Source organism: Drosophila serrata, unplaced genomic scaffold (assembly GCF_035046125.1).
Source record: "Drosophila serrata isolate PLE 108 unplaced genomic scaffold, ASM3504612v1 contig_382, whole genome shotgun sequence".
Lineage (NCBI taxonomy): Eukaryota > Metazoa > Arthropoda > Insecta > Diptera > Drosophilidae > Drosophila > Drosophila serrata.
The window spans coordinates 5489060-5500216 of NW_028257280.1; the positions used below are offsets into that span (position 1 = coordinate 5489060).

The 11157-nt window shown below is 38.2% G+C and overlaps 1 protein-coding gene across 33 annotated transcripts in view; it reads right to left on the minus strand.

The window, feature by feature from the left end:
- Positions 1 to 5113, minus strand: part of tmod (tropomodulin) — a 62217-nt gene extending 57104 nt beyond the window's left edge. For 7 of the 33 annotated variants that reach the window (XR_015273397.1, XR_015273401.1, XM_020955866.2 and 4 more), the window contains exon 1: positions 3924 to 4642. Coding sequence is in view for 24 of the 33 variants with exons in the window: in XM_020955866.2 (XP_020811525.2) it covers positions 3924 to 4163 (240 nt within the window). In the remaining 9 variants the exon portion in view is untranslated. Of the gene's footprint in view, positions 1 to 3923 lie in introns of all 33 variants that reach the window. The other 26 variants (XR_015273398.1, XR_015273404.1, XM_086840667.1 and 23 more) reach the window with 12 other exon arrangements.
- Positions 5114 to 11157: the final 6044 nt, after the last annotated feature.

Below are 11157 nucleotides of genomic sequence, written 5' to 3' on the forward strand. Positions count from 1 at the left end.
GCCTGTGTGTGCATTAAAATTATAAATTGTTTGAACAGCCAAAAGGCACAAATAAATAAAACACAAAGCGAAATGAAACGAAACGAAACGCCGACGAAATGAAAGCGAAGCGCATAAATAACTGACCAAATGTACTCGAAATTTGGAATAAATGGGCGGTTTTTCTGTTGTTTTTTCTTTGAATTTGTGGGTGGTTTTTAGGGTGTCAAGGTAGGTGGAGGGGGAGCGGTGAAATCTCCTTGGGAACTGCAACAAGTGAATGGAAGCTAAGCGAGCATCAAAGGCCAAGAGATGCCTGACATTGAATCGTCTTGTTGTGTCACGCCTTTCAAAAAAATATGCAACACACACAGATATAGGTGTGTTTCATACACAGAGAAAAACAGGATGTGGAAATTAATAGTGATTATGAAAATTATTTGAAAAGAAGAGCAATAATTATAGTTAAATATGTTTATAAGCTTTGATTTTTTTTGTTTCCTATTTAGTTCAAGGCATCTATCTTTTCGATCTATCTAACTTACTTAACTCATCTCTGCACTTAATATATTTCTCTCAGTGTATAAATATTCAACCCATACATTCAGCCAGTATGTGAAACACACGTTTCAATGGCTGCCAGTGAGATATTTGTTTGGACTTGAAGAGGCGCCACCGCGTTGACAGCTGTCAATGAATGGGGGTGAAGGGCGTTAGGGAAACATTTTGCGGATAGAGGGGGGTGTTTATTCAAGGGTTGGGCTTCCAGGGGGGGTGGCAGAGACAGCTGTCCCTGCTCTGATTAGCGCTGTGGTTTTCCACACAGTTTTGCGGAATGCGCTTGGCGAATTTGAAAACAAATTAATATCACAGGCAAACACACAATACAAGGCGAGGGGAAATTACGATGGTCCACAATACCGATTCCGTGGCCAGGCTAATCGCATGGAAAAGCTGGGAAAATAGTTTTCCCATCATCCTCCGCTTCCGCAACTAAATCCTCTCTGAGCCAGGAGCTGGTAGCTGGTCGCTCGGCGTCCCCACATGGATTTCCAATTAATCTCTGTTCAATATTATGATGTCTAATCAACGGAATCCTAAACAGGATGGGGACAGGATAGCAAAGCCAATGACAATGGGTTCCACGGAGGCCACAGGAAATTCCATTATCCATGTGAGTTGGTTGAGATGTTGGGTTTTGGCTTTGGTTTCCCGCCCGGTTATGTGAGTTTCCGGCTTGTTGCACAAATTAGCATGGTCCATTTGAGCAGGACTGCGAGCTGAGCAAAGATTTGCCTAAATACATCCTGATTTGAGAAGGATAATAAATAAGAACTGAGGTCACCGACTGAACAGTACTCAGTTTGGGATGAATATTTAACATCAAGCGTTTTGTTATTATTTTATATTTTATGTTTACATAGTGTAATGCTTTATTTTTAGTAAAAATATATTAAATTCCGCTTAGTGTTTTCAAAATATACAGAGCTCCTTATGGTATACGTAATATAATATTACTCATACGCACTGTTGTCTATGTTACATTTTAACAGAAAACAGGGAGTTTTTTTTATTTTATTCGTGGTATTTATTTACTATATGAAATTGTTTAATTTTTTAAATATTATTCTATTGTTTTTATAACAAAATAGTAGTGTATATTGATATTTTAAGGTCTCTTTGTGGGATGTTATTTCAAACCAGCGGGACTTCAGTGGATTTTCCTTTGATAAAATTTGTTTTTCATTCCTTTCATAATAGTAAATGTACATTTCTTTTTGGAAATTAATTAAAATATTATCTTGTAGCCACAAATATCTCACAAAAGGTAAAATACCCCTTGAAAAACCATAATGTAATGACCGAATTAAATCGGCAAACAAACGGACAAACGGTTAAATCAACTGTGAAATTTATGACAGTTTTCCGGGTTGCCTGAATTAAGGATAAAACGGAACAGGGAGTTTTGGGGCCTGTGACTTTATTTAACTAATTTTGCATTTTCAATTCGAAGTCGCCTTGGGTCACGTAGCCTTGCGGCTGGAACTTTGACCTGTTAAGCGCATAAAAATGACAAGAACGCTACGTGACTCATTAGCCAGGCTTTTGGCCAGGAAGAAGCCAGAGGGCAAAAACCAGCGAGAGAGAGAGAGAGAGTGAAAGTGGAGAGTTCGGCAGTTCATGGGTTCAGCAGTTTAGCAGTTCACGAGTTCAGCAAACGGATCCGGACTTTGGCAACGCAATTAGTTCGGTAAAGCTGCTCCAGGCGGAGCACATACACACATTCCATATGCCACGCACACACACATATGTGTCTGTGTGTGTACAAATACATCCTTATCCTTATCCGTATCCACAGGACCCCGGCTTACGCAGCTCATACGTTTTCATTTCCATTCCCGGGGTCTCTCATAAAAACGAGAAAAGGCCGAGTCCGACCCCAAAAAGCAAATTGCAATGCAAATTTAATTTGGCTGCCATAAAACTCGGAAAAAAAAGAAAAACAAAACCAGCCAGGGGGGCGGGGGCAGGGTGCCAGACAGTCATAAAACAGCGGCAGGGAAAATCGAAGATTTTCAGGCCATAACAAAAACAAGGAGGAGAGGAAAACGCTATGGTGGCGGAGGAAACTGCATGCGTGGCTGCCGCGCCAAACCGGAAATGCAATTTGTAATTTTGTGCAACGATTTGTGGCAATTAATTGCTGCACGAAGCAACCTCCTGCTCCCCATCTTGAGAGCGCGCCAGACCGCAAGACACGGAAACCTCAATATTTATTTTTTGTTATTTGTTACGTTTTTTTTACATACGCATTTTGTTTTTTTTATTTTCCTGCTTTTTTTATGCTTGTTTCTTTTGCAGACTTTGCATTTGTTGGCGACACAGAATTTATTGCATTTCATTTTTTTGCAATTTCTCTCGTCTGTCAGTGTTTCTGTTTTTTGCTGGGGATTTTTTTTATTTTGGCATCGGGTATTTAAGTGATTTCTGCTTAACAATAATTTAATTTTTTCGTCTTTTTATAAGCCCCGAAAATTGAAATCTTTTGTGATAATTTGCGCCGAAATCAAACAGCTGCAAAATTTGTTTTCTCCTATGTTTTTTCTGAGGTTTTTTTGCTTTTCTTTTCGGCGACGTCGCCTATAGAAAGTGTGGCCGAACCAGAGCGTTTTATATATATCCGCTTATATGTCCGCCTATATCGGTGCACCAGTGTGTGTGTGTGTGTGTGTGTGATGTATAATGTAGGGAGAAAGATTTATAATATTCGTGGGACCGTATAAACAATTTGTTAAGACGCACATAGAGAAATGGCATTTGGTATAAATAATATAGCCAGAGTTCGCCATGTTTTGGCCAATTTCACAAGCAAAGAGATCAGTGTGTTGGGATCCCTTCAGAGCATATGAATAATGATTAATAGTGTTTCATAAGAAAAGCGCCCCAAGGGTGCTAAGTTTTTGAGAAAAATCAGTCTATACTTGGCTTAAATTATTGTATTTATTTTTAGGAAATATTATTTGAATGTCAAGTCTTTTATCAATTATTATTTAGTAAATAGTTATGAAAAAGTTCTTAAAATAAAGATTACTTAATAAAAAGTCGGCGTAAGACTAAATAAATTGATACTCATTTGCCAAATAATAATGATGTTTTTGCAAAGCTATTTTGCATTACTAATGATCTTTGTTATACTTAAATTTATAGTTGTATAGTAATAAATAACTCTAGAGAAACAAGTGGTAAACAAAAACACTTTAAGGAAATTTCCATGTTTTGCTAAAATATTTTCATCACTTTGAATGTTTTGAAAACATGAAAACTAATATATATTTCATATATAGCTATCTTTGCTAGTAAACAGAATTATTTTTTTATTTTAAATAATGCTCTGATATATTTAACTTAAGAATCATTAAAGTTAGTATAGATATTTGACTCACCTCAGTGATCTTCATGGTGCGCTTCACAGTTTTGCGGGTTACTTCGGTGGTCTCCTCCACAACATCACCGTCCTCGTCGATGGTCTCGGTGACCATTTTCTCGGTCTCGCCGGGAATCACCTCCTCGGTCCTTTCGGTAACCACGCTGGTCTTTCTCTCGGCATCAGCATCGGGTTTGGCTTCGGTTTCGGGTTTGGTCTCCTCGGCGGAGCCTCCGAAAACATCCTCAATGTCCGACATGGTTCTGACTTCGAATTCCTACACGATGCGATTGCAGTTTATCTTCTTCACTTGAGCTTTTATCGTTTCTGTGTGTTCACTTTCACTTGGTTCGTTCCACTGGATCCACTGATCACTGATCACAAACAATAACACATATAACACGCAGAAATGCTCGGTTTTTTTTCTTTTGCTTTTCTTGTGGCCTGAAAAATGAACGAAATGAATGAATTTTTTTTTTTTTGTATTTTTCTTTTGTATATTCCGTTGGGCTCTTGGCAGCCGCCGATTATTATATAAACAAGTGGAATTTCGCGGCGCGATCGCTTGTTAATAACTTGCGCTGTGCTGGATAATAGTGGTTTTTCGTTTTTATATAGATCCTTTTCAGGTTAGTGCCTTCGATCCTCTCGGGAACTGCTTGATTTTCAAACTGATTGAGAGATTCGTCGAGTGGCGGCCACGAAAGGCGCGACAACAACGAACAAGGGGAAAAAACGAACAACGGGGATACGGAGAACGAATAATGGAACAAGGGGAGCAACGATACAATGGGACAACGGAACAACGAAACAACGGATAACACCGTGCCGGATGACAAAACACACCGAGGAGGCGAAACAAATTGAACTGGCTATCAAAACCGCATCAGTTCAACTTGTTTCGCAAACAAATCCGGAATAATTACGGAATAACGGAACGCACACGAGGCGAATTACACGATCACACGGCGGGTCTTCTGCTTTCTGCTTTCTTGCTGTTTTAGCCGCTGCTTCTAATTCCGCTGCTTCTGACGCTGCCGCTGCCACTGCTCCTGATGCTGGCAAGAATTATTCTGTCTGCCCACCGGAACAGAGCGAGATGGCCTGAGCCGGGCATGGTGGGGCCGAGTGGCTGGTCGCAAGTGCAAGCGAGACGGCCAGAGATCCCCACTCTCACTAGCGGCTCTCATTCTCCACGCCACTCTCTCTATCATCCCTCCACTCTCACTCGCTCTCTTTTGGTAATGTTCTGTCTGTCGCTACATGGAGAGAAATATTTTTAAGGATTTTTAATTATATTTCCGGATGCTCTCAAGCTGGAAATATAATAATTTAATCAACAAAGTGAGTTTTCATTAAAATCTAATACTCTAATACATTCTATCAAATTTTAAATATAAATAGCTTTCAGTTTAGTTTTCTCTACAAAATATGTATTTATTAAAATAAGTGTTCTTCATTTTTCTCAGTGTACTTGTTGTGCTGCTTGTTGCCGTTGTTCCTTCTTTGAGCAAATGTGAATGTGAATATGAATATGCGATTGCGAATGAGTTCGCCCGCTAATTGTCCGCCTGTTGCAATTTCTCCGTTAGGCCAAGCGAGTGCAATTAGTGCGGCTGCCCGACGTCTGAGGCTCGTCAAAATGTGAAACTCTTCCTTCTTTATACTTCCCCTCCTTGGACACATAGCACATATCCTATTCTCCTATCGCTTCACCCCGTACTCCCCATGGAAACCCCACGCAATACTCCAAGCTATTTTTGGGCATATGCCGTACAACAATAGCCCAAAATAGAGACGGAGCAATAGAGAGTAAATGGAGAGAGAAATACTTATTGTAGTTTTAGAGTATGGTTATATCTGACTCTAAGTAAGCTGAAAGTAAGCCGAGATAATAACATTAGAAAAACAAAAATATTACGTATACGACTAATAGTACGGCTTAAACTAGATAGGGTTTATAAACAATGATAATCATTAACTACAATTGTTTAAATTTGTATTTATGGTACTAGTTTAAATTTAAATTAAATTAAATTAAATTTTCCAAGGGTTACAATATCACGTATACGAAAATATCACGTATACGAAAATATTACGTATACGTTTACAAAATGTTAAAATAAACATCCTGGAAATAATGCTAATCCATCAATCAAAAAATATAATTTTTCAAAAATTTTAATTAATTAATTTTTTCAAAACAATTTGTTGAATAAATATTTAAAAATCGAATTCATATCCATATATGGCGATTTACTTGTGCTAAATTTAACATATTTATCAATATCCTTCATAAAAACCTGTTTATTATTCAATAAATTTGCTTTGCATTGTTATTTACTCATTTTCCCCAAACAACGTCATGTCCAACACACCCCTTTCGCCCGCTGATACCCTGTGTAAGCAAACAACTCTGAATCGGTCCGAATATATTGGGCCGATCCGGCTGGCCATTTGGCCGGGCGGCATTTGACGTTGTCTATTCCTTTATTCCTTTTTTCATTTTGCCATTTCTTGCTCTTTTTTTTCATTTTTGCTTTTTGGTTTTTCATTTTCTGTTGGCGTTGCCGGCGTTCGACAGCTGAGCGGAGGCAGTGCATCGGATGGGATCCATCCACCATGGCAATAGTGCAGCCAATCTGTCTTTATTTATGACAGATCTGTCAACCTTAATTAATTTTTTATATGCCTTTCTTATTTTCACTTACATGGGAATAGTATTATTTATTATTTAGGTTTCTGGGAAGACTTGTGAATAATTTAAGGGAAGAAATGGAAGGAAATCTTTGTCTCAAATATATTTTATAATAATTACAAAGATAATATAGATAATAGCAAAGATCATAACCGTTTTATTTATCTTTAGGGACTAAATAAAAAGTTAGTACTTTTTAAATACAAAAAAATATTTTCCAAGTTTAATTTTATTTTATAAAGTTATTATTATTATTATGATTTCAATAAATATTTTAGCCAACACTAATATCGCGTCAATCGATGCCCAATACAGGGTGCCTTGGGGGGCATCTGTCTTTACAAAGATCTCAAGTGATTTCGGCCTCTGCCTTCTGTCTGATTTCTGACTTTGTGCTGATTCTGATTTAGATTTTGATTAGCAAACGCCTTCAATTGCTGGCATTAAGCATCAGGGGCTCTTGATTTGACAGCGAATTGCGGACTTCCTGTATCGCAACGAGACTGCAAGATATATGAAAGACAAGTGTTTCGTGACTGCTATATATTACCCCGCACGATCGCTGTGTAAACAAAGCGCCCAAGCACACGCAAGACAAAATATATATTCTAAAATTAATTTTCGAAAATGTCTTTTCAGCTCACAGCAAACGCAGCAGCGACATGATGCGGGACAAAATGCCTCCTGTATATACAAGATCCATCCAATGGATGTGTCTCTGATGAGCAAATGCAATTATGTGGCATGGCCAAGGGGTGGGGGAACGCTGCCGGTGGATGCCACAGGGGGAGCTGCAGGAGGACTGAGAAGCCGGGTAATGAATAGAGTCACGAAATGGAGCACAAACTTCTTTCATTTTCCTCCTCTTGCATCCCAATGAATGTGTTTGCATGTGGAAAAACCACAATGATGACAGGGGGAAAGCTGCACAGAGAAAGCCAAAGGATAACATAAGATAATACAGGAGCCACTCACCCAATGAGTGGGGTACAGCAAAGGCTAGAAAATTATACATCCTTGGTAAGTTTAAAGGATGTAACATAAATTAAATTGGGTTATGGGGAACTATTGCTACTTGAATTTAAGAAATTTACTAAAAGGAGATACATATCTGACTGAAGTTTATTTTATTAAAATATCCTTTCATAAAAGAATATCCAAACCTGACATTAAACTCTTCCCTTTCAGTAAAATATTTCGTAAAGGATGGCTATAATTTTTGCGCCATCTGTTGGTGCACTCATACGTACATACTGACGTCCCCTGGCAGCTGCTCGTGATCCTTTCTGGCGTCGAGAAATCAGCGCTCAAATATGATTAATAAGTAATTTCTTTGTCAACATCCGAGGGAAAGGAAAGGGGGACTGGCTGGCATGACGACAGCGGCGATAACGAGAACGACAACAACGCCATGGAAATCTTTAATAAAATACATGCATAAATAAATTATAGGGCGAGGAAAAAACAAACCGGGACAAGATGAACTGCGCCGGAATGGAAAACGGAGGCGAACGGGTAATAAAACAAAGCAACGATGGCGGCGATACAAAGAACCCGGGCAACATGGGGTTAAGAGGATAAAATGGGAGAGAAGAGAGAGCACAGCAGAGCATGACCGCACTTCCTTTTTGTTTTTTTTTTTTATCCATCCCGCTTTCCGCCAGCTCCTTGGCCTTGGCTCTTCCCTGTTTATTTCACAGTTGTAAATTGCACAAAGTAAATGAAGTACTTTTTATTATAAACCAACAAGCTAACGGGAGGCGCCATTGAACACAGCGAAAAATATAAATAGTATTATCAAGGAAGTTTGTGTTAGTAAAGGAGAGATAAAGGAGTTTCATTTTAAAATTAAATTGTTAGGCATCATATTTAAAATGTTTTGTTTTCTTTTTATTCAACAAGAAAGGAAATGATTTTCGGCAAGATGAAATTTGCAATCGAAATCAAAGTTTAAAAAACTCATAATTCAGACAAAAAACCATTAATTTCAAATCGGAATGCTTTCCTATGTTAGTTTTTAATAGGTTAATAAATCTGCATACTAAATATAACATTTAAATAAATCAAAATTTTTATCAATTTTTATTTGCCAATTTTAACGATGTAACCCCTTATAAAATTTGCAAAATTTTGAACAAATTAAATTTTATCTGGAAATAGCTAGATCGATTCAGCTGATGATGCTCATCAATAATATATATGATTTATGGGGTCGGAAATGACTCCTTCATAGCGTTACAAGCTTTTTGTTACCCCCTATATATATATATATATCCACAATTCTATATACATATATATTTTTTTACAGTAACTCTTTTCCCCCACTTCCCCTCCCTCACTGCTTTTCTTTGAATGCTCTGTCGTTTTGCCAAGTGTCGTTGACTCTCGCTGACCTAGAGGGAAAATAAAGGCAATGGAAAGGCCGGGTAACGCCTGGGGGGGAAAATGGGAAAAGCGCAGCCCCGGCTCCCATGCCAAGATTCATGTGTGTGTAGAACACAAAGATAATTCTAGGGAAATGAAGAAAAGTTTTCGCTTCAGTCTCGATTTTCTCTGGCATGCAAAAAAGCGGAAGGCCCGAAAACGATTTCTGTCAACTTCTGGAGAATTTTCATTGCCTGCCTGTCCATTAATTGAGCTGTCCAAGGGGGGCGGCTGTGAGGGGGGCGGGTAAATGGAAATTGTGGAAAAGCAGCTGGCAATCGAGCATTGAAAAGTTCAGATTGCTTGCTCACCCACCAACACACACACGCACACTCAGCCACTCGAGTTGTTTGACTTGCGATTTTCTCTTTTAAGTCGAGCGAAATGCAGTTAACAGCAGCCGGGAAATGAAGGAAAAGACCCAAACACACTCACACAAGTTGAGTGGAAAATGCAATGCTGGGAAAACTAAAAACGGAAACTGCAAATACAAGAGATTTAGCACAGCATACTTGTAGGTGAAGCTTGCCGGCAGGAAGCATCGGAATGTCCCTAATCTGGTAGCTCGTCCTGGTGCGGTATGCATAAATCTGCAGCACTCTGGGCAAAAGAATCCTACGAAGGACGAAGAACGAAGAACGTACATCCACACACACACACACACCGCATTCACACACTCCCACAGAGAATGAGCAATTTCCCAGCAATTCTTTGGCCACTGCCAATGTTTGCCCTCGCAAGTATGCTGCGCAAAATATGTTCGCTTATCAGGATCCAAGTGGCTGCCGCCACTCACCACATCCAGTGCACTGAGAGAAATGAGAACTAAGAGCTGAGAAATTATTATAAAAGCTAGAAGTTAATTTAGATGTCTTTCTCAATTTTCTTAAATGGCAAATACATAGTTCAATAGAAACTTTTAGGACTTTAAATCAATTGAAAATAAGTCCTTGTAAAATATTGATATTTTATTATGCCCTAGAGCCTAATTTAAGGCCGAATTTCAATTGATTTCAAATCCATTCCATCTTTTATTACTCCCCAGTTAGTAATCAATATCACAATTTCTATAAATCTTTTAAAATAAATTTCTTAAGGATTCCATAACACTTTTTAATAATTTCTACTATCTTTGGTATGTAAAAAATCTGTAGAGTTATCAAGACAATTAACAACTATAATTTTAAGAAGGTTAATAAATATTTAAAAATATGAATACTCTTAAAATAATTTAATATAATTGTATTAAACTATAAAACTATAAAATTTCTCTTCATTTTTTATCCCTGTACTTACAAAACTTTCAATCTTAGTGAAAATTAAAGACGGAATGAAGGGGAAACATTGCAATTTCTGTGGCCGAAAGGGGGGTTTATATCAGCGACTGCAGGCCCCTGAAAGCCCGCTGGAAGCCAAGTGAGTGGGTTGCCTCTGGATAGTTGGCCAAGTATCTGCTGTAACTGTATCTGTATCTGTATCTGTATCTGCAGCCTTTGCTGCGGGCTGTGTGGACAGTAAACAGTCGAAGCAGAAATGGAAATAAATAGTTGCCCTGCTCTTTTGTCTAATTAAAACGTTTCATTTCGTTCCAGCTCCATTTGTTGACGTCACACGCACAGTACACGTATGTGTGTGTGAGTGCTGAGAGTGTGTGTGTGTTGGCCTCCATTACGTGAAGGATGCAGGGGTATATCGAAGATCAGAGAAGGATTTTTTGGGGGTTCTAGTTTTTTAAGGTGAATAAATATAGAGTAATAATGATATTATAAATTTACTAACTTTAGTCAAGTTAGAGGATTGTAAATTAAATTGTAATTGATATATTTATCATTCACAGGATACAAAAACTAAATTAATTTGATGAGTACCTAAATATCCCACTAAAAACCTATAGAAAATGTAGATATATTTAGGAAAACCTTATTTTCTTTACATATTCAATATATTTTAAATATTTCCTAATATATAAATAACACCAGATATTTGTTAGTCGATAAATTCTAAGCCTAAATTCTTGTAACTTTCCCCACTTTCCCCATTTCCCCCCGAGTTTTCTCTTCCCTTTCTCTGTGTGCGTGACAGACAAACGCACGGGCGCACTTTTCTACTTTTCCCCCCGCTTTACCTCTCC